Source organism: Ruditapes philippinarum, unplaced genomic scaffold, assembly GCF_026571515.1.
Source record: "Ruditapes philippinarum isolate M1 unplaced genomic scaffold, ASM2657151v2 ctg5101_1_1_1_1, whole genome shotgun sequence".
NCBI lineage: Eukaryota > Metazoa > Mollusca > Bivalvia > Venerida > Veneridae > Ruditapes > Ruditapes philippinarum.
The window spans coordinates 73,035-96,021 of NW_026863656.1; the positions used below are offsets into that span (position 1 = coordinate 73,035).

The 22,987-nt window shown below is 32.7% G+C and overlaps 3 protein-coding genes across 4 annotated transcripts; 1 reads left to right on the top strand and 2 right to left on the bottom strand.

The window, feature by feature from the left end:
• Nucleotides 1-440: 440 nt before the first annotated feature.
• LOC132722848 (uncharacterized) lies at nt 441-6,555 on the bottom strand. Of its 2 annotated transcripts, none has more exons than XM_060707434.1 (5): nt 5,948-6,555; nt 5,544-5,624; nt 4,253-4,693; nt 1,785-1,874; nt 441-1,287 (listed from the first exon to the last, which is right to left on the bottom strand). In XM_060707434.1, the coding sequence occupies exons 1-5, from the start codon at nt 6,075-6,077 to the stop codon at nt 575-577; spliced, it is 1,455 nt and encodes a 484-aa protein (XP_060563417.1). In that variant the 5' UTR covers nt 6,078-6,555; the 3' UTR covers nt 441-574. The 2 variants fall into 2 exon arrangements, with proteins under 2 accessions (XP_060563417.1, XP_060563416.1); XM_060707433.1 differs by having other exon boundaries at nt 441-1,299.
• Nucleotides 6,556-11,201: 4,646 nt separating this feature from the next.
• LOC132722843 (histone-lysine N-methyltransferase SETMAR-like) lies at nt 11,202-12,932 on the bottom strand. Its single transcript, XM_060707427.1, has 2 exons — nt 12,112-12,932; nt 11,202-11,946 (listed from the first exon to the last, which is right to left on the bottom strand). The coding sequence occupies exons 1-2, from the start codon at nt 12,454-12,456 to the stop codon at nt 11,809-11,811; spliced, it is 483 nt and encodes a 160-aa protein (XP_060563410.1). The 5' UTR covers nt 12,457-12,932; the 3' UTR covers nt 11,202-11,808.
• Nucleotides 12,933-14,996: 2,064 nt separating this feature from the next.
• LOC132722850 (uncharacterized) lies at nt 14,997-21,240 on the top strand. Its single transcript, XM_060707435.1, has 3 exons — nt 14,997-15,189; nt 18,730-18,889; nt 21,048-21,240. The coding sequence occupies exons 1-3, from the start codon at nt 15,153-15,155 to the stop codon at nt 21,223-21,225; spliced, it is 375 nt and encodes a 124-aa protein (XP_060563418.1). The 5' UTR covers nt 14,997-15,152; the 3' UTR covers nt 21,226-21,240.
• The last annotated feature ends 1,747 nt before the right edge of the window (nt 21,241-22,987 follow it).

The window sequence follows — 22,987 nt, forward strand, 5'->3', positions numbered from 1 at the left end:
TCATCTGTACCAAAGCTAAAGCAATTTTTACAAATTAAACGTTCCTCTTCGTGTAAAATGTTGTAAAATGCTTAAACATGAGGAAGTCAGATTTCAAATATCCGACAAATTTAACTAGAAATTTTTCTTCCGAAACTCCTTTTGAATAAAGAACAATTAAGACGTTCAACGAAGATCCTTTATATTATTTTACTAATTTTTAATGGCCAATGACATTCCCTGATTTCAGTTAATTTTGAAATGACAAATGATAATTCTAATTTTCTGTAAATTGTACTTGAAGACAAACCGTTCTCAGACGGACTTTGTCCGAACAATCTACGCCTGTAAAAGTGTAAAAATCTATTTCAACATTGTAGAGACCGTGACCAAACTCACCCCTAAGACCATGTTAGTTATCTTCCTGCAAAATATAAATGACATCATTTTGTCTATTTATTTCATGCCTTTAGTTTATTATTATAAATACAAACATATAGTGTTGTCTAAATATCTAATTTGAATTCATGTACACACATTAGACAGTCTGCAATGAGCAAACGTGAATGTTTTTTATCATAACAAATTGATGATATTAGTTTTGGCTTCTCAACATCTGTTTTTGTCTCACAACTAGTCTGTCGTAATGTTCAATCTGTCTTAAGGTGCAAGAGTAAAAGTCACACGAAAGGATCGTTCCATCATAAATAACACAAAATGGACTAGGACTTTTATTTTTCCCTATTAATATGGCTGATATAATGTTTCCATGGATATCTAATGTCCGAAGAACTTGACCATATTTGATGAAAATATTCTGTCCATCTTTGCTAATAGCAATATTTCCTCGCGGAGAATGCATAAAATTGTTCCACTTGTGTAAGCAGCGTACTAAACAATTAGTGTCTAAGGAATAGGTGAACACGCAACATTTGCAATCACCTATGTATAATAAATTGTCATAGCATGCTATACAAGAGCAAGATTCTTGGATTTCCAAAGGCCTACCGACAACAAGATTTTTCGATACATGTACTATCACAATATCATTGTAATCGAGACAAATAACTGCTTTACCGTTACCTATATAACACACATCATTGGGGTGACCAGGTAGAATGCAGTCGGCTTTATCCTCAAAATTTTGATTAAACATAAACATTGTTTTATCAAAGAAACGTGCTACAAGTACATCGCCGTTCGGTAAGACATCGATACTAATAAAGTCTGAACGCCTGTGTAATATTGCATGAGTCTCGGCAAACGTCACTTTTTTATCGACTTCGCCAAACTGCATTTCTGTTTCTTCTTTATATGGATCTGTATGTAAGAATAGGATGTTTATAATCAAAGTGCAAAATAAGTTATCATTTAGTAAATCTTTGTCATCTAGTAAATATTGCTCTACAACAAAAATAATGTAAGTGTACAGTAATACAACTGACATACACTATAATAAGAGAAATGTTATCATTTAGAGAAACAACGGGTTAAAAGTGAACCCTAAGCGGCAATTTACTTTTGACTATTTTACCCAACTTTATTTCAAGTTTCATAGAAGCCAATTTTGTTCCCTTGCTTCTAGTTACGAACGTAATTTAAAGCAATTCAAGTTCTCAGTCATTTATCATGCTTTTTTTCTATCAAATTATTGAGTTATTACATGTATTTGGCTCTCATTGATTTTACTACTGTTACAATGTATTATTCCCTGGCGATATGCACTCGGGATTAATAAAGAAGATTCCAGGTCAAACTACTTTATTAATGACCTTATTTTGAATTGTAAGATACGAGTGTAATACCTTTTTGTACTCCAAGAAAGCTAGATTGTAGCTCTGCCTTTTTGTCTGTTGATTGTGTATTCTCTTTGTCAGAATAACGGCATTTTAAACCTTTAGTGGAAAAATTCTTATTAGCAAATAAATATCTTTAATCATATAATAACATGGTTTATTACCACATATTTTACTGTCTTTGCTTACAAAAGTTAAAAAGCATTTTACTGTCTTAAACAAATGTTGTATTAATAGTATTTATCATCCATTACTTACAATTTTTTTAAGATTTTCACTGGTTTTGCAAACAATAAAAGTATAGTACTGTACTGTCTTTGTTTTGAAAGTCCTCAAGCCTTTAACTGTCTTTGGTTCGAAGGTTATATAATACTTTAACGTCTTTGTTCCGAAGGTCACGTAGCATTTTCCTTTCATTGTTTCGAACGTTGTATAGCATTTTACTGTCTTTGTTTCTAAAGTAATATAGCATTTTACTGTCTTTGTTTCGGAGGTTATAATTAAAGCATTTATCTGTCTTTGTTTCAAAGTTAATGTAGCATTTTACTGTCTTTGTTTTGAAGCATATATAGCATTTTACTGCCTTTGTTTCAAAGGTAATAATTAGAGGTTAATACTTGGTTGCTGCTCGCCATTATGCGATAATGGCCCGAAGATGTGCATAATGGCCTGAGGGCCGCAGGCCCGAAGGACATTATGGACTCGAGGGCCATTATCGCATAATGGCGAGCAGCAACCAAGTATTAAAGTCTTTAATACCTATGTCCGAAATACGGCATTTAGACATCGCCGCTAATCTTGGATGTCGCCCTTTCTAAGAAACGGACAGTTGTCGATGTAAAAAAATATCTGTCATTCAGGTTAACTCTTCGATTTACTTTGAAAACATGACAAAAACAAAATACATATGAGACAATATTGTTTTATTGTTGTTTATATCGATAAATACTCTTTATTTTTTTTTTGAGAATAACATTTAGTGCCAGTTTTTTATGAACTTGTGTGCCTCTGAGACGATCAATGTCAACCTCTAAATGCTATCGATCCGATCGGTCTCTTTTAAATAAACTATACCGTCAAACTGAAATCATTTTTGGAAGTTCTGAGGGTCATGTTTTGTCTTGGAATGAGTTATTGTATTCTTTTTTTTTGAGTTTATAAATATTCAATGTTAAGCTTTGTTGATTGCGATTGATAACGTCATTTAAACTTTAAATTTTGTGTACAAGTGACTTTAGTTCATTCAACGTCAGCAGCCATCTTGAAAGTCACTGAGAGTTGATGACGTCATACTGTACGTGCGCTCATTCACTCGCCCATTATGGAAAAATAATGCCGAGTAGCAAGGCGGCCAAAATTGCATAATGACCTAGATCTTGCCATAATGGCCCCGAAATACCCTAGATTTTGTTACGTTGTATAGTAACATAGGTATTAAAGCATTTTACTGTCTTTGTTTCAAAGGTATTGTAGCATTTTACTGTCTTTGTTTCAAAGGTATTGTAGCATTTTACTGTCTTTGTTTTGAAGCATATATAGCATTTTACTTTCTTTGTTTCCAAGGTTGTATGGCATTTTACTGTCTTTGTTTCCAAGGTTATGTATCATTTTAATGTCTTGGTTTTGAAGCATATATATCGTTTTCCTTTCATTGTTTCGAACGTTGTTCGGCATTTTACTGTCCTGTTTCGAAGGTTTTGTAGCATTTTACTGTTTTTGTTTTGAAGGTTATGTAGCATTTCACTGTCTTTGTGTTGACGCATATATAGCGTGTTCCTTTCATTCTTTCGAACGTTGAATAGCATTCATAAAATTTTACTGTCTTTGTTTCGAAGGTTATGTAGCATTTTACTGTCTTTGTTTCGAATGTTATGTAGCATTTTACTGTCTTTGTGTTGACGCATATATAGCATGTTCCTTTCATTCTTTCGAACGTTGAATAGCATTCATAAAATTTTACTGTCTTTGTTTCGAATGTTATGTAGCATTTTACTGTCTTTGTTTCGAATGTTATGTAGCATTTTACTGTATTTGTTCCAAAGGTTATATAGCATTTTACTGTCTTTGTTCCGAAGGTAATATAATATTTTACTGTCTTTGTTTCGAACGTTGTATAATATTTTATTGTCATGTTTCGAACGTTGTTTAGCATTTTAATGTCTTTGTTTCGAAGGTTATGCATTATCTTACTGTCTTTGTTTCGAACGTTGTATAGCATTTTACTGTCTTTGTTTCGAAGGTGGTATATAATTTGAGTATTTTGGGATTAACATACCATTATTGTAGTCGTTAAATTGTAAAAAACAATCAATAAAAAGATACAGCTATGATTTAAACAAAACAAAAGTTTCTGAAAGGATACAAAATTTGTACTTTTGTGTACATTTGTATATATATTTGCGTTAATTTAACGTGTAACATTTATTCTTTTTGTTTGTTTTCTCAACTTTAAAACGATAGAAAGTATCGTAACGTACAAAAAGAAGGGAAGACATTCTGTAGATCCATGGGATTCACAGTCCATGTAAATGAGCATGTGAAACCAAGCATTGTGCTTATACTAGACGAAATGCTGGATAATCGATGCCTGCATTGATTTCCATTCAAATATTTCCAAAATTGAAGTATGCCTGTTACTGAGGTACTGTAAATTGGTACACGTATACTTCCTAAGTACGGATAGCCAGGATTTGTGTCAGAAAGTCCATTGATATCACCAAACCATTCTGTTACATCATTAATTAAATCTAAGGACACATTACCATACCATTCAATTCTTGTTCTTATAATATCCTTGACCTCTTCATCAGTAAATGTGCTTTTACTTTGTATTATTTTGACAAAGTCAAATAGTACGTCAGTTGCTTTCTTCTTATTTTCCTCATTGTCGCAGCCAGTCTGTAGAATCGTGATTAGCTCTGTAATGTGAAGTTATATTGAATTAGGATCTAAACATAGTACCGTGATTAGCTCTGTAATGTGAAGTTATATTGAATTAGGATCTAAACATAGTACCGTGATTAGCTCTGTAATGTGAAGTTATATTGAATTAGGATCTAAACATAGTACCGTGATTAGCTCTGTAATGTGAAGTTATATTGAATTAGGATCTAAACATAGTACCGAGATTAGCTCTGTAATGTGAAGTTATATTGAACTAGGATCTAATTAAAGTATCGTGACTAGCTCCGTAATGAGACCGCCTCCGTGGTCGAGGGGTTAGAGTCGATGACTTCTAATCCAGTTACCTCTCTGGCGTGGGTTCGATCCCCGGGAGATGCTTTGGTAGTTAAGCGCGGAGGAAGGTAGTCTAGTACTGGTGTAACTCTCCCGGAACGATGGTTAGGAAACTACCCGCCTATATGATTGAAATACTGGTGGAAAAAGGCGTAAAATGAAACAAACAAACAATTCCGTAATGTGAAGTTAAATTGAACTAGGATCTAACTGTAGCATCGTGATTAGCTCTGTAATGTTAAGTTATATTGAAGTAGGATCTAACTGCAGTACCGTGATAAGCTCCGTAATGCGAAGTTTTATTGAACTAGGATCTAACTGCAGTACCGTGATTAGCTCTGTAATGCGAAGTTTTATTGAACTAGGATCTAACTGCAGTATCGTGATTAGCTCTGTTATGTGAGTTATATTAAGCTAGGATCTAAATTGTTAGCGAGAATAAATTTGTATCACATGGCAGAACATCATACATTTTATTATGAAGTTCATCTGAGAAAGATATCTTAACACAAAATAAGTAAATTATTTTACCTCGTTTAAACTCGTGTTTCGTTTTTTGAACGTTCAAGTTTTTTAGTTCTGTCAGTGACCGGATAATCCGTTCTTGTTTTTCTTAAAAAAAAAAACAGTTATAAAGGGTATAAAACACGCATTTATTGCTATAAACGTAACAGGTGACTTCCAGCTTTTGAATAAGTCTATTTTTGTATATTTCAATGTACTGTCTAATTCAACCATAAGAAACTTCTACATTACAGAATCCTAACTATATTTTGCACAAACTAATTTTACTTAAATTTTCAAAGAAACGTACGACACTTCTGTTTTTCAATTCTGATAATTAAAAAAAGAAATGTATTCGTATTTAAACGTTTTCGCGTTAAAAGCTCCATTACAACAGTATACGAGAAACAACTGGTACATGAGCATATTACCTTGAATGGCAGTAGTAGTTGTGTCTATGGAAGATAGTTTCGGAGTTATTTGTTGGAACTTGTAGGGCACACAGGATACTTGTTTTAAAATCATGTATCTCTTTGATGTGTTTAAAAGCTGACTGTACATCAATATTACCGGATGCCGTTCTGTTTATGATACATTCTATTTCTAAGTTTGCATTGATTTTCGACGAAATATGTCGTAAAGATTGTTCTAGTAGTTGCCGATTGATAGAATAGTCTGATTCACTCATAGTCATTATGGTTGGATGTCCTTGGAAATCATCTCGAAAGGTCTTCAGTGCCCGTATGGATGCTTTTTCTACAAGAGATAGGCTCGACCAAAACATTCTTTTCAACACACACAAAAGTAGCGACATATCCAAAGTGTAAACATCTGCGTTAACTGTCGTAGTAGACGGGAAAAGATGTTGATATTGTTCCCTTAGAATATCTCGAAATAAAGCTCGCCCATTCTGCAGAAGATTGTCTAGCGTACTGCCACTATTTGTCACTTCTCTCGATATCAAGCCTCTTAATACAAACAAACCTCCCTCGCCAAGCAACCATATATGTCTCAAATACCTCTCTTCATCTAACGTTGCCATTCTACAAATATCAAACAGTGACATCTTGAGTTATTAAGATATTGAAGCCTTATATTATTTAGTCAGTGTTTTCTTAAAGTTTTCTTATTAAGTCAGTGTTTTCTTATTAAGTCAGTGTTTTCTTATTAAGTCAGTGTTTTCTTATTAAGTCAGTGTTTTCTTATTAAGTCAGTGTTTTGTGAAATTATTAAGTCTGTGTTTTTTTTTCCTTAAATTATTAAGTCAGTGTTTTCTTATATAATTAAGTCAGTGATTCCTTAAATTATTTAATCAGTGTTTTCTTAATTTTTTAAGTCTGTGTTTTTCTTAAGTTATGTGTTTTCTTTAATTATTACATTGTGAGCTTTGTTATTATATGAATTTTGGCCTATTTTCACTTTAGACAGACTTGGTGAAAACAAACATGACTGACAAACAAAGCTGAATCACCTTAAGCATAATTGCGTAGTGATAGAGTGTTTGCTGTATGAGTGTAGAGACCCAGGTTCGAATCCTGAAAAAGGCATTTTTTTTCTTTATTTTTTTTATAGTTGTTTTTTACAACGAACTGGATTTTAGATCCCCGAGAACATTTAGTTATACACACATTCGCATTCAACAGACAACAGAGTCGTGATTAGGGTAATAGATGAGCAATGGAGGAACATATATACAGTAAATACAAATGAGACAAAATTGTTAGAAATGTGGCGACTGGAATTCAGAGTTTAGACAGAATAAAATTGATAATACTGTTTAATGTGTTCAATGACAGTTAAAAAAATCAAATATATTCGATATTGCTTCGCCGTCAAAAGTTTAGCTTTAGATTGTGCAAAACATCATGAAAGAGATATAGAGGATATTTGTTTGTTTTGCATGTAAGATTGAAATATAATTTCACTGAGTGAACACCAGATGCAATATTTTCACGAGTGGCGTAGCCACGAGTGAAAATATAATAGCTGGTGTTCACGAATGAAATATATTTCAATCTTATATATAAAACAAATAAATTTTCTTTTTATTTTATGCTTTTTAAGGGATTTTAGGTATATTTTTACTGATTTTGCCGCGTAACGTCACGCATTCTCCTATGTGACGTCATCATATCATGACGTCACATCATCAATTTTGAAATATAGTTCTGTTAATTTTCTCTAATTTTGTTACATTTTTACATGATGTATGATGACATCGACTTTCTTTTCCTAAAGAAGCAAAATTTACGCATGACGGCAATTATTTCTGCTTGTTATTTCATTTAGTTATGATTTTCTTTTCATCCGCATTCAGATATAGTCCGGCTACAGTGAAAATTATATTTTATAAATTTCACTAGTGGTTTATCAGAATATAATCATCTGATATATTACAATAAAACACTGGAAAGCATGAAATAAAAAGAAAAGTTACGTGACACACCTAAAAAATATTCTGAAAGTAAAAACCATACTTAAAAAAATGTGGACAATTAGAGATTCGAACTCGAAAAAACATATTCATAACCTGAGATATTTATAATCTGAACTCTTTTACCACTACGCTACTCGGTATCCACGTTTATTATTCTCTATATAGCAATAAAAATGCAAAACGTAATAATTGAATAACTTGAACAACCCATTAAATCCTAATGGTTCGACCAATTAATGTATTTTTTTTAATTGCGTTTATTTAAGGTCGCCGCCGGAAAGCCCATATGGGCGACCGTACACTCAAGTCGGGCCATCCTAGAGTATCCCGCCGAGATCTTTTCGTCGATTTTTTCCAGCTCTATTGGTGGAGAAAGACCCCAGGTGCCCCTCCGGGCATTATTTCAGGCACGAGCGGGCACCTGGGTAGAACCACCGACCTTCCGTAAGCCAGCTGGATGATGGCTTCCTCACATGAAGTTTCGACCCGAGTGAGGATCGAACCTACAGCGATGAGGGACCTGTGATCTCAAGTCAGCGACCTTAACCACTCGACCACGGAGGCCCCCAATTAATGTAAACGTTATCATGTTCTATTTATACATACAATGATACGCATGAATTGATTGAAGGTTGTTATTTGATTCGATTAAAACCATGTTTATATAGTTATCTAGTTACTTTCTCATTTTAAAATCTATTTTCTAGATATTTTTCAAGTTTCCAATGACAATAAAAAAGGTGCAAGTGTAGTTTATTCAGCAGTTATAAGAATAATATAAACAAACGAAATTTATCTGATTATTTATAGTTAAGGAGATAAAGAGGCGCATGCGCGCTAAACGAAAATTGTCCATGTTATGGTCAGACTACTCTATTTAAAAGATTTCATGTAATGTTTATTTTGGCAGTGATTTTGCAAGTCAAATAATATATTATTTCATTTATCTTATTCTTTTTTTATAGTCTCATCAATGTGATACAATTTATACAAAATATCATAAGTAAAAAGCATAATTAAGCATAATTAAAAAAGGCACATTGTCACTCTCTACAAAGTCTACGAATCAAGTAACTTTATCAGGAAAGTGTATCTTGAATTAAGTCCTATTAAGTACTGTTATTTCAACTATCATCGTTGTTTCATGGAGTTTTTTTTTTATTATTTTTTCGTTTAACATATCCTTTTGTGTGAATACGTAATATTGATCAAAAGTAGAGAGATATTTTTCATAATGCTTTACATTGTATGACATTATTTGATGAATACATATGAGTAAACATAGGCTTTAGGGTTGAATTGTTATCACAGAAAATGTTTAGAAAAGATGTTATATTTGAAAAATATTTCAAATTTCAATGTTGAGAAATCCCCATAGAAAAGCATAATAATATTGATAATCTTAAGTTATTTAGATGTAAATGTATATTGTGTTATTTTCGACAGTCAATTTGATGAACTTGAAGGAATAAGAAATAAAATATATTAATAATTGAACCATTATCATAATATCAACAACAATAAAGAGTTTTAAATACAAAAATATTCAGCCCCAAAGCCCCGGATATTCTTATAGTACAGTTTCAGCAGCAAAGTTCTTTGAAATCTATAACTAGATTTTATAAAATTCTATACTTCTTCAAAAATAATTTCATTTGCAAATTCGGAACGACTTTTTATTCCAAAAAAATTCTGTACACATAGAGAATAAAATGTTTTGAGGAACAAGTACATTTTTGTTTATTGCATAATTTTCATTTGATAAAAAAAGTGTTCAGAATTTTCTATAATTATTGTCCATAGGTGCATGTCCAGGCCATTTCTTCTAAAATATAAAAGCTATTGACATGTAACTTCATAGGATTGTAGATCTCATTAAGAAAAAGTGCAGTGCTCAAGAACTGGTACTCTGCATTTCTTATTTTTTTTGAGTTATTGCCCTTTGTTTATTTTCATATTTCATTTTTGTCCTGGCCATTTCTCCTAAACTATATTGTTCACAAGGCGACACATCCGACTCGCGTTGTTCTAGTTTTAATGTAGATTGTACACTTTGATTAATGTAATGGTAATCAAAACTTTTAACTGTGGATTATATATTATGATGTTTGTAAAATGTTTGTGAAAACATACTGATTAGTCTCCTATTATTCTTTATAAAAATGACCATTGACCATTTTCAGTTTTATTAAATGTGTATTTGTATTAAATATTTTGTATTATATATACAAGAATTGGATGAGACTTCAATAAACTATAAACTACAAAACTACTTTTGTATGAAAGTGTTGGAAAATTTATGTTTAATGGTGTCAATATCAAAACTACATCAATGGTGTTGATATCAAAACTACATCAACGGTGTTAATATCAAAACTACATCAATGGTGTATATATGAATGTTTAATGGTGTTAATATCAAAACTATATCAATGGTGTTAATATCAAAACTACATCAATGGTGTTGATATCAAAACTACATCAATGGTGTTAATATCAAAACTACATCAATGATGTATATATTAATGTTATATGGTGTCAATATCAAAACAACATGTATGGTGTCAATATCAAAACTACATCAATGGTGTATTTTTTAATGTTTAATGGTGTTAATATCAAAACTACATCAATGGTGTTAATATCAAAACTATATCAATGGTGTTAATATCAAAACTACATCAATGGTGTTGATATCAAAACTACATCAATGGTGTTAATATCAAAACTACATCAATGGTGTTAATATCAAAACTACATCAATGGTGTCAATATCAAAACTACATCAATGGTGTCAATATCAAAACTACATCAATGGTGTCAATATCAAAACTACATCAATGGTGTCAATATCAAAACTACATCAATGGTGTTAATATCAAAACTACATCAACGGTGTTAATATCAAAACTACATCAATGGTGTATATATGAATGTTTAATGGTGTTAATATCAAAACTATATCAATGGTGTTAATATCAAAACTACATCAATGGTGTTGATATCAAAACTACATCAATGGTGTTAATATCAAAACTACATCAATGGTGTTAATATCAAAACTACATCAATGGTATTAATATTAAAACTACATCAATGGTGTTAATATCAAAACTACATCAATGGTGTTAATATAAAAACTACATCAATGGTGTTAATATCAAAACTACATTAATGGTGTTAATATCAAAACTACATCAATGGTGTTAATATCCCAACTACATCAATGGTGTGTATAGTCAAACTGTATTTAAAGAATTGGACAATAAATGTTCAATATTCAAAGTCTTCACTGTTGTCTGAAAGCTCTAAATACTTAAAATTTGAGTTTTTTTTACAAAGATCACTTGGGAACTAATACTGAAAAATATGCAACAATGTACGAGGGTTGTTCGGGAAGTTCTGAGAATTGTTTTATAGCACAAGTTGTAGTCGGGTTTGCGTAAATATAAATATATACGCATTTATTTCAATATATACTGTACAATATCTGAAAATATCATCATCATACACACAGAAACTAAAACATAATAAAAATAGTAAATAACCATATAACAAACACCCAGAGCACGCCGACGTCATTTGCAACGTTATGCGACGTTAAAGTCCATCGATCGTCGCACCTTTTCAACGTAGTCACCTGCAATTTCGATGCATTTCCTGTGTCGGCTGATCCACTTATTGTATGTTTCCACGTACCAGCTATCGGTAAAGGACGAGACTATAGCTTGCGTATGCTTAACAAGATCGTCAGCTGAGTCAAAGCGTTTTCCACGCAGCTGTGATTTGAGCTCCGGGAACACACGGAAGTCCATCGGAGCGAGGTCCGGGCTGTATGGAGGGTGCTCTAAGATCTCAAACCCCAAGAGGCTGATCTCTAACTGGGTAGATTCCGCTCTGTGGGCCGGCGCATTGTCTTGATAAAGTGATGCGGTCATGGTCCATGTGGGGGCGCTTCTTCCGTATCGCGTTAACGAGATCCCGCCTCAGAACCTGTAAAAAACGCATGCGGTTAAAAATTTGATTTGCGCTTATCTTACTCAAACGTTTATATTTTAAATGTTTAATTTTTATAAATATTATGTTTATAATATTATATGTTTATCAATAAATATGTTTTAAAATATATTATAATTAGAAATGTATACTTTTAGTTACCTTTGAATAGTAAGCCGCCGTGACAGTTTGACCATCCGGAACTCTGTGTTGCAGTATCATCCCGTGCCGGTCCATGAAGAAAATAAACATGTGTTTTCCCGCACTTTTCTGCACCCGGGCTTTCTTTGGGGGAGGTGTACGCGGGGATTTCCATACCGATGACATAGCCTTAGTCTCTGGATCAAAGTGGTGGAGCCAAGTTTCGTCATTTGTTATTATGCTGTCTAAGAACTCATCCCCTTCGGCGTCATAGCGTGATAGAAATGCCTTAGAGCATCGCACCCGACAATCCTTTTCATTGTCCTTTAGCAACCGTGGTACCCAACGTGCACTCACTTTAGACATACCGAGCTCTTTTGTAAGTATTCCGTGTACAGTAGAAACTGATACGCAAAGTTCATCAGCAATAGCTCAAACTGTCGTTCTTCTGTCGCAGTTTGTCATGTCTTTTACCGAGTCCTTAATTGAACATGCAACAACAGACTACCGACCGCATCTAGGATCGTCTTCGATCGAGTTTCTTCCTTCTTTAAAACGAGCATGCCATCTATACACTGTAGCCGGACTGCATTTCTTGTATTTTCCTGTAGAATTGATCATTTTCATTGTTTCTGTGGAAGACTTTTCCAGCGCAACACAAAATTTCACGATGCTTCGCAATTCAACGTCACCTATCGACGTCATGTTGTTTACTCAGTGGCTCTGGGCAACAACTTTAAAACAATGTTGATCCGTAGAGAATTTAAATAACGTTATGATATTTTCAGGAAATGACGTCATGACGTTCCGCTGCTGACCAGTGTTTTCGCGCATTTTTTACGTTATCAAATTTACGAAATATTATTTGTGTAGTGCGTTATACCTTTCTTTAATCGTCGGATTTCTCCGGTGCGGCGTTATAGTGTTGCTATGGTTACTGCTATTTCCGGCTATTGTTGTCTGATTCTATTAATTTTTATTTGTTTGGGTCGTCAGACCAAACAAATAATGGTAGCAAAATTTCAGAGTCTAATGCTGTTAATTGCAAATGCCGAAAGTAGTCCACTTTTTTGAAGCGGTTACTTCCCTTTATATGTACACTAACTCCGAAAATCACTGCGTAAAGATGGTCAAAGACAGGCACACTCATTTTCAAGCAAAATAATTCCCGAATGGTCGAAGATTTCTAATATTGTTTTATTGTATTTTCTGATCAAAAATAAGTAAAGACAAAGCGGACATTCAATCTCTGACACAGAAGTTTACGACGAACCTAACAACAAGTAGTTCTCAAAACAGCTTAAAACTAGCGATTTAAAAGAAAGAAATATTTTTATTTTGTTACAAGTATCCAACAAATTACAACGCATTCAAAGTTTAAAAATAGCGTTGGCTTATTGAATTGTCAATAAATGCACAATCACAAATTACGCGGATGAATATGATTTTATCAATGAAAATACTATTTTTAGCGATGTCGATTACCGAATACTACACAGACCGAGTAGTGGAATATATAGATTCTACATGTCGGTATGTTTGGGCGAGATGATTTTCGCTAAATTAACTATTTTAATTTTAAACAACAGGCTTATCCTGAACAAAATACCTCGAAATTAATAAGGATTACACACCCAAAATGCAATGGAAGTTCTAAATTTAGAATGACTTGATGTTATTCAATTGGTGTTTATGTAACTTCTCCGTGGTGCAGTGGTAACGCGCTTGCTTAGTGAGTGAGAGGTCTGGAGTTCAAGGAAAAGTTCGAGGAAACTTTTTTTTAAATTCTTTTTTAAGTGTCTTTGTTAAGGAAGTAGCCATGATATGCAAGGATAAAGTGTAGCTGTCGTAAAAATGAACATAAATGATATTTTGATGCAACTCTAGTTATGCAGAATTCCGTATGTATCAAACTCTGGTGCCTTGCAAAATGAATTATAATACATAAAAATAAACTTATACAGGAAGATACATACATATTTACAGTACGATTTAGATTGCAAAGATCAGAAAATACCACAGAACTTGCAGCCCTTTGATTCTTTATAAATATACATGATTACAGTAAGCTCCGGGATTATTTACATCTGTGTTAAACAACAGTTAAAGTCGTTACAAGCCCTAATTAAGAATAATATGGTTTTCTTCAGGCCGTTCACATATAAATTCACCGTGGCTGAAGGGTTTTCTCGCTCGCATAGGAAGCGAGAGGTCTAGAGTTCAAATACCAGTAAAGGCAACTCATTTTTTTCAAATTGTTTAAGTCAAATAAACATTGGATTGAATATCAGTGTTGCAATTAGTCTTATAGACAATTTACTACAATGAAAACGCTGGAAAGCATTGGTGGAACTATACATATAATCTCACAACCTGTACCTTTCTTTCATTTTGAGACCCAAACAAATTCAGCGCCTTCTGTGCTTTGATTTTGGAATAGTTCCGTGATATGCTAATCTTAGTATGTGCAAAATATTACGTCTTAAAAACAAAATATATAGGAGATATGACAAAATTCCCAGAACTTCCCGAACAACCCTCGTATATATATCAACAGAACTAATAAATTAAGTGCAATTCTTGGCCCAATTGAAAGAACAGTTTAAACGTTCTTCAGTGTTAAGTTATTTTCCTCAATAAAACTTCTGTTTTTTAAAATACACTGGGCGAATGATCTGAAATTTTGCACACAAGTGATTGGCTCAGACGCACATTAAATGGTGAACAAACTTCGAAAATACATTTTCGTCAACCTAAGTAAAAAAAAAGAAAAAGAAAAAAATCCTTTATGTGTGCGATGAATAATTCTTTAACGGCGGTTTATAGAACGTCTTCATTACATAAGTGAGAAGTGAGTGAAGGCACAGACAAACTTGCTATTAACTCTGTCAAGTTTTCAACATGTTTAAGGAAGTAACGGTAGTTACGACGGCAATGTTAGCTCTCCACATTTTTTTTTGTCCGCACGCGGCAACACATGTATGATTTATTCTCTATCTACAAGCTGTGTGTAAGCGTGCGTGAGTTCAATTTAGCTAGATCTATTTATATAAAAATCTAAAATGGATATCTTCTGGATATTTATTTCTTGCATAATGGGTAAGTCTAGCCGAATTATAAAAAAAAAAGTTTTAATTTTTTTGTTATTATTCAGAGCAAGCAATGATTTAGTCCAATTAATTGTACTGCGCAACGAGATATTGTGCTATGTTCGTGTCTGGGCAATATCTCGCCTCTACGTTCAAGCGAGATTCTGTCCTAGAACGAAAATATCTCAGAATCATGCTTTGGCACGTCAATATATTTTGACTAGCAATGAATATAAATTAGTATTGTTGTTGTTGTTGCTGTTAATAAGTTTGTATTTTGTTTTTTGTTTTTGGCTCACCTGTCACAAAGTGACAGGGTGAGCTTCTGTGATCGCTTTTCGTCCGGCGTCCCTCTGTCCGTCGTCCGTCCGTAAACTTTTGCTTCAAATGACATCTCCTCATAAACCACTAAGCCAATTTCATCCAAACTTCACAGGAATGTTCTTTTGGTCGTCACCTTTAAAAATTGTTCAAAGAATTTAATTCCATGCAGTTTCTGGTTGCCATGGCAACCGAAAGAAAAAACTTTAAATATCTTCTTTTAAAGAACCCAAAGAGCTAGAGCTTAGATATTTGGCATGAAACATCTTCTAATGAGTGTCTACCAAGTTTGTTTAAATAAAAGCCCTTGGGTCAAATTTGGCCCCGCCCCATTGGGTCATTGATTTTTCCCTAAATGCATATAGTAAAAACTTAAAAAATATTCTTTAAAAGAACCCAAAGAGCTAGAGCTTTAGCATGAAACATCTTCTTATGGGTGTCTATCAAGTTTGTTCAAATAAAAGCCCTTGGGTTAAAATTAACTCTCTGCCCGTGGGGGGGGAGGTCATTGTTTTTCCTTATAAGTGTATAGCAAAAACTTAACATCATGAAACATCTTGTAATCGGTGTCTTAATTCCAAGTTTGTTCAAATAAAAGCCCTGGGGTTTATACTGGCGACCTCAGGGCCATCATGGCCCTCTTGTTTCAAATTTCTAAATATGTGATTGTTAAGAGTGAGATTTAAGAAAGAAAGAAACAAAGAAAGAAAGAAAGAAAGAATACGACAACTTTTACACAAAATTTATATAAACTTGTCTTTAAAGTCTATTGTTATATTATATCTGGTTTGTGTTTTTATTTTCTTCTTTTTCTTTCTTTTTTTCTTTTTTTTTCTTTTTTTCCCGACTTTTGTTTAGCGTTTTTGGTTCAGAATAGTTTAAATTTGTATTTACATTGGCATTATTAATATAATATGCCGCCATTATTCACTGTACAAAAATTAAAATAAAAAAGTAAAGAACTTTACAATATGGTAACGCCTGATTTTCTATCTCGTAGTCAAGGAAATAAGAATGTGTATGATTTGTAGTTTGACCTAAAATAAAAATGTTTTTCAAAAATTCAGTTCTTTTTTCTTTTTTGGTGTGAACAGACAAAAGGGATTATTGATGGTGCATGTAAAGCAAATAATTTTAGGTTGTACATGATTATAAACAATAGAAATTAAACCGACAGATTCCATAAACTTCTACGAATTTATGTTTAAGCTAGTGTTTATTATTAATTTAAGTCTCAAAAACAAGTGTTTGAAATTATTTTCATAAAACAGTCGAGTTACTGGACTGATTAAATTTAGCTAATTTACCATTTAGTAAATGTTTATGATTCATATGAAATACTGAAATTCTATTGGATAAAAACGATTTCAAACACTAATTTTCCTTAACATTTTTTATTGTGTGGTTGTCACATACTTAAAAAAAAAGACGGAAAAGTTTATAATTGCTGTTGAAGTGCTCTCCCATGAGAGATTTCCTTAAAAGCACTTTATATGAGTGCAAAATACACGTACATGTATTTTCTGATTTATGTAGAAATATTTTCTAATTATTTTGTAATTATAAAAAATTACAGTGTTTTAAGTACCACTATTAAGTAGAACGTATTCGTGAGGTTCTAAAAATAGACATCATTTAGTTCTTTGTACCAAGTGTGGACCATCTTGTTAAGGCCAAGTATCATAAGTTGATTTTCGACTGGTTAGGTCTTGTTATTTAGCATTAATGACATTAAATCTTTCGTTGTGGCGCCGCCTATAAAAAAATTGCAATATTTTAACAGACAAATGTATCAATGCACATTTGCTTATTAGTACCTTTATTGCGACACAAAAATAATTTTAATTTGATTCGCGCATCATCTGTCTTGGTTTTTGAGAATTATTTAACTCGGATTGTTTTCGTAATGGTTAATATCTGACACTTTTCACATTTCATATTTTGCAAACGTTTAAGGGTATAAAGCTACATCTTATGAAATATATAGAAATATTTTTTTTATTAAATTAATCAACATTTAAATTATATTGCTTCCATAATCTAATAAGTCGTTATGATCTCATTGGACAAACTATAATTTCAATTATTAAGAAAATTTAGTGTTTGAAATATTTTTTGTCCAATAGGATTGCAGTATTTCAAATGAATCACATGTTACACATTAGATTTTATCCGTTCATCTCACACTATCTATCAGACAGATAGATTTAACCCGTTCTGTACACACAATGTAGCTATCAAAACGTACGATTTTACTTGATCAGTTCACATAAGCAATCGGATTGACAGATTGTACACTGGCCCTGAAACTGGCATATTCTATTCGTTTCAAACACACTGGCCCTCAAACTGACATATTTTACACGTTCCGTACACACTGGCCCTCAAACTGGCATATTTTATCCGTTCCGTACACACTAGCCCTCAAACTGACATATTTTACACGTTCCGTACACATTTGCTCTCAGATAGACAAACCATTATATAAGTTAAATCGACATAGAACAAACGGGGATGTAGTGCTTTTTTTATATTATAACAACCGTTTTAAAATATTTTATTTACAAATAATTTAAAATACTTTACAGAAACGTGTTTGAACTTTTTTGCCCTCCTTAGACGTCACATATTTCGCGCAGTTTTGAGGTAAGACGTCAATCTTCACAGGCTGGTTGAAACAATAACAACAGCAATAATAATAATAATAATAATAATAATAATAATAATAATAATAACAATAATAACAATTATAATATTAATAATAATAATTATAATAATAATATTAATAAAGACTTTATTTAAACTCATTTGAACAAACATCAATCTTCCATGAGGCCCTCAACAAGGAACAATATAAATTTAAGATTTTCAAACTATTAAAATACATAAATGTAAAAACATACAGGAGATTATCAATTTGTATAACGAGTGGCCCAATACGACTTCTATATACACAGACTGCTTTATAAACGGCTTTTGTGGGCACGGCTACTATATACAAGGCTACTTTACGGTTACTATACACACGGTTACTTTACACACGGCTGCTATGTACACAGCTCCTATGTACACGGCTACTTTACACACGGCTGCTATGTACACAGTTTTTATACACTGCTGCTATGTACACGGCTGCTATGTACACGGCTGAGGTCATCAGACTTCAGATTTAAGAATATGCCGTAAAAATAATACATTTTTTTGTTTTATATTTTTCCATTTATTTCAGTCCTTGGCCTTTCAAAGAAAACAGACGCTGGATGTGCACAAGATCTCCAAAGTGCTCAACAGTTTCAAATTTGTGTGATGGGATATGGCATGTTTATCATTAATGCAGTTGAAAAGATGGACCCTAATGACCCGAACGCCATGATGAACTTAATGTGCAGGTAACAAACTAACATTTATCGTTATATCTTATATGAACTGTATGTAATAGAAAGAGCATCGAAACCACCGTGCATATCCAGTAACGCAGGATCGTGTAAATAACGTAAAAGTAATGCCGAATCTGTGCAGCGCTATTGTCAAAACGAATAACACAGTAGGTAAACGAACCAAAATGTTTCAGTCTTAATTAGATTAACATAAATGAATACGGCTGCTATGACATTATACTTTAACAAGCATTACATTTGTTTTCACTTTTGTGTTTTGTCAAATAAATATGTACATTTAACACATTTAAATCTTTATTTTTCATGTTCTGTATACCTAAGACATCTGTCAAACTTCAAGTGCCGTATATCAATAAAAGGAAGCTAGTAAATTAAGATTTAGCTACTTTTAATGACACCATTAAACCGCCGTTGATTCAGTGCTTCATTCGCGAATTTGGCGTAACCTCGTAAAAATGGTATCTGCTATATTAGGTGTAATATGACACGAATAGATTGGAAAAGTCTCAGATATACCGAATATTAAAAAATCATAAAGTAATATGAACGTTATTTTTCGCTATTGTAAGATTATCAAATTTTGGTGTAAACTTGTTAATTCTGAAAATCTTATTCTTAACAAATTGTACAATTTAGCAGTGCAAGATAGTTTATATGAATTTGATATGTCGAGTAAAAAAGATTCTAGATGATTTTGGAATTTCTGATATATTTGTAAATAGTTAAAATTGTTTATCTTTAAAACATTGTATTTAAAACTAGAATGATTGATTGTTTTAAACAAGAATGGTTTGGAGCAGTTAGCAGAAATGGTATCCTGGATGAATACACACATTTTAAAAGATATTTTACATATGAAAAATATTTAGACATAGTACACTATAATTTAAGGTTTTTCATCACCAGGTTACGTATTTCTACTCACTCTCTTCGCATTCATACCTGAAGATTTGGGGAAAACAGAATACCTAGACATGAACCATTTTGTTAAAACTGTAACTTACATGACATAGAAGATATTTACAACATTGTATGTATATGACCTTGTTATCAAAATATTAGGGTAAAGTATGTCAATGATAATATCTGTAAAAGACCATCTGCATTCAAGTTTTATGAATTGTTATATAGCAAGGACAAGAAAGAACTATGTAATTTAGCAATGTTCCTAAAAGAAGATTTAAAACATAGAAATAATATAAATAAGGTAGAAAAACAATGTTACATACAAATTGTATTTTATGGAGTCCGTTACACTATGTTTATCAACTATAATAAGTTGTATTGTAATATACTTTCACTCTCCTGTTATATGTAGATCAGTTTATATGAAAATGCTTCGGAACGCTTTAATCATGTGCAGAATATTTAGTTGTTAAATATGTGTTGAAGATTATGTACTAATTACAAGTCTGAATAAAGATATGTTCTGTTATTACATTTAAAGATATAATGAAACTAAAAGTCGCCATCAATACGCGAGTCAGGTCATCATATTCACAAATGTTTTTGAAAAAATAAACAATTTCATGGAAATATTTTTGATGAGGTTAAAAGTATAATGCCTAAGCAACCGTATGCGCTATTTCATTTCTTCCATTCTGGTGTTTAATAAAAATATTAGTCAATTTACTTTTCGTGGTGCTTGTTTTAGGAACTTAATTGCACAATTCCTGCGTTATTTGCACATTCCTGCGTTACTTGATATACACGATGGAAACGCGAAGATATCTGACAAATTAGATTGTCCGAGTGTTTTGATGTTCTTTTTCTTTTGAATCATAGGCATAAATAAAAACACGTCCTGTCGTCACAATATTAAAACCATGAAAAGTAACCATTGTACGAGCATCTGAATATGACTTTTCTGTCGTTATCTCTTTCCTTGTCTTCACAATAAGCAAATCCCAGAAAAAATGTCAACAAACGAGCATGTTCTTTTCTATCCCCGACAGACAGCGCGGCTACGCCCCCTCGTACTTAGCGTCTTGTTTTGATGTTCTTTCTGTTACTTAGACAATCTTTAACAATCCTTTTCTTTAATCATGTATGAACATTCATGTATATTACATGTTAAAATGGGGAGGGGATATTCCAAATTTATACAAGGTAATGATTATTACTTTAAAAGACAATTTGTATTTTATAGCACTGAAGGGAAGCAGAAAATTGCATGTGTATTAACGGCCGTTGACACATGTCCGGACCTGATGAAAACCGGAAATTATGCAACCATGCTTCAAAGTCTACAAACAGTGAAACAAATGGGTGGTGTCGAAGGAATGTGCAGCATTATACAAGGTGGGGTAATTATTAAATATGTTTAATATGTAAGAAATTATAAAATAGCCTGTTAAGAAATTTATATACATGTATTAATTTAAAGCATTATATCATGTAACATAGAGCTATATTGTGTTATGCCATGAAAGATATAATGTTGGAAATGATTTATGTCCGAGAGAAATATTGTCAACTCAACACTTTTATTCTACGTTAGATTCCAAGAATTTGATTCATGAAAATAAAAGAGTAAGAGATCAATACACAAGAAGGATGTAATCGGCCTGCAAAGTGAATAACGCTCTCGAGGACCGATTATCGCCTTCTGGCCCATCTATATGACGTGTATTAATGTCTTAATACACTTGATAGATCTAAAATATATATACAATATAGAAGGCGACACATTCATCGTTCCCATACAATATATAAGGCGACACATTCATCGTTCCCATACAATATAGAAGGCGACACATTCATCGTTCCCATACAATATAGAAGGCGACACATTCATCGTTCCCATACAATATATAAGGCGACACATTCATCGTTCCCATACAATATAGAAGGCGACACATTCATCGTTCCCATGCTAAGGTTTAATGATTCATTAAAAAAAAAACAAAAAAAAAAAAAAACGACGTAATATTTAATAATGTATTCAAAAACTTTTTTGAGTAGTTAACTAAGTAATGCAATACTTTTACTCATATGACATTTGTAAATTTCATGAACAAGACTCGAGAATGATTCAAACCTAGTTTTTGTTTAATCACAACCGAATGAAAATAAATAATTATGTTTTACTAACTTATCATTTTAGTCTATATAAACTTTATCTGAGTCAATAACTGAGGTTACTTCAAACTTAATTAATGATATTTATATATATATTATCTCAAGGTTGCTCAAAGAACTGTTACTTATTTTAACTTGCCGAATTAAGTTAAAGACAAAAACTTACAAGAAAATAAAAGATACAAAATATCTATGCTATACGCTAAAACCATACCAGCCTCTACACGTGGCAATTAACGAAGCGTTGTACATTTAACTTTAATGACTCAGCGTCGCAAGAGCGTTCAACTAAATGTTCAGTTAGATCATACTTTCATAACACTTAAACTTAAAGACTTTCATCAGAAAACCACTTCGAGCTTATTTTATAGCGTCCTTGGATGAACGTACAAATAATGTCATATTTAATTGATGCGTCATCTGAGTCAGTGTCCGCGGCGACATCTGCAGGCATATGCAATTATTATATAGTGCTGTTATACTCTTGGTGTTTTCCCTCTTTTCTCCATTCTAGATATGCATATTTAATTACTATTCCCCAATCCTGGAGAGCAAAACAAAATCTACAGTATAATATTCCGACTAAGTTGTAATACCTTAACATAATTTGCTCAACATCTGAGGTGTTAAATAAGTCATAGGTTTTAGTAACAGTATAGTTTAACATTATGGTGGTTACAGTTTTAGTATGGTGGCTGATTTGTGCCATGTGGCGCCGCTGTAAAAAAAACGAAAATTGGACAAAGTAGCGATTTTGTCGTACTTGCGCTTCGCGAGGCGGAAGGCGAAGTCTCAAAGATATGACAAAGTGATTACTTTTCGTGTTTTCACCTAGCGCCCCATCGGAGAGAAAATATACCAACGAAGTGACTTTGTCATAGTATGGTGGCATTTTCGCAAACGGCGCGTTGTCGCACTATCGTCTTGTCGTTCTGTCGCTAGCGAAGCACGCCTAGCAACGCGTTGTCGTGTTGCGCGCTGTCGCGATGTCGCCCTGCCGCATGGCTT

What these genes read in the sequence shown, in the direction of transcription:
- LOC132722848 (XM_060707433.1), bottom strand. Translation starts at nt 6,077, where the DNA reads ATGTACAGTCAGCTTTTAAACACATCAAAGAGATACATGATTTTAAAA. An exon ending in AACTACTACTGCCATTCAAG is followed by an intron (nt 5,625 to 5,947) that starts GTAATATGCTCA and finishes TTTTTTTTTAAG; the next exon opens with AAAAACAAGAACGGATTATC. An exon ending in GAATGTCTTCCCTTCTTTTT is followed by an intron (nt 1,875 to 4,252) that starts GTACGTTACGAT and finishes TTTCCACTAAAG; the next exon opens with GTTTAAAATGCCGTTATTCT.
- LOC132722843 (XM_060707427.1), bottom strand. Translation starts at nt 12,456, where the DNA reads ATGTCTAAAGTGAGTGCACGTTGGGTACCACGGTTGCTAAAGGACAAT. An exon ending in CGGCGGCTTACTATTCAAAG is followed by an intron (nt 11,947 to 12,111) that starts GTAACTAAAAGT and finishes CGTTTTTTACAG; the next exon opens with GTTCTGAGGCGGGATCTCGT.
- LOC132722850 (XM_060707435.1), top strand. Translation starts at nt 15,153, where the DNA reads ATGGATATCTTCTGGATATTTATTTCTTGCATAATGG. An exon ending in ATTTATTTCTTGCATAATGG is followed by an intron (nt 15,190 to 18,729) that starts GTAAGTCTAGCC and finishes CATTTATTTCAG; the next exon opens with TCCTTGGCCTTTCAAAGAAA. An exon ending in ATGATGAACTTAATGTGCAG is followed by an intron (nt 18,890 to 21,047) that starts GTAACAAACTAA and finishes TGTATTTTATAG; the next exon opens with CACTGAAGGGAAGCAGAAAA.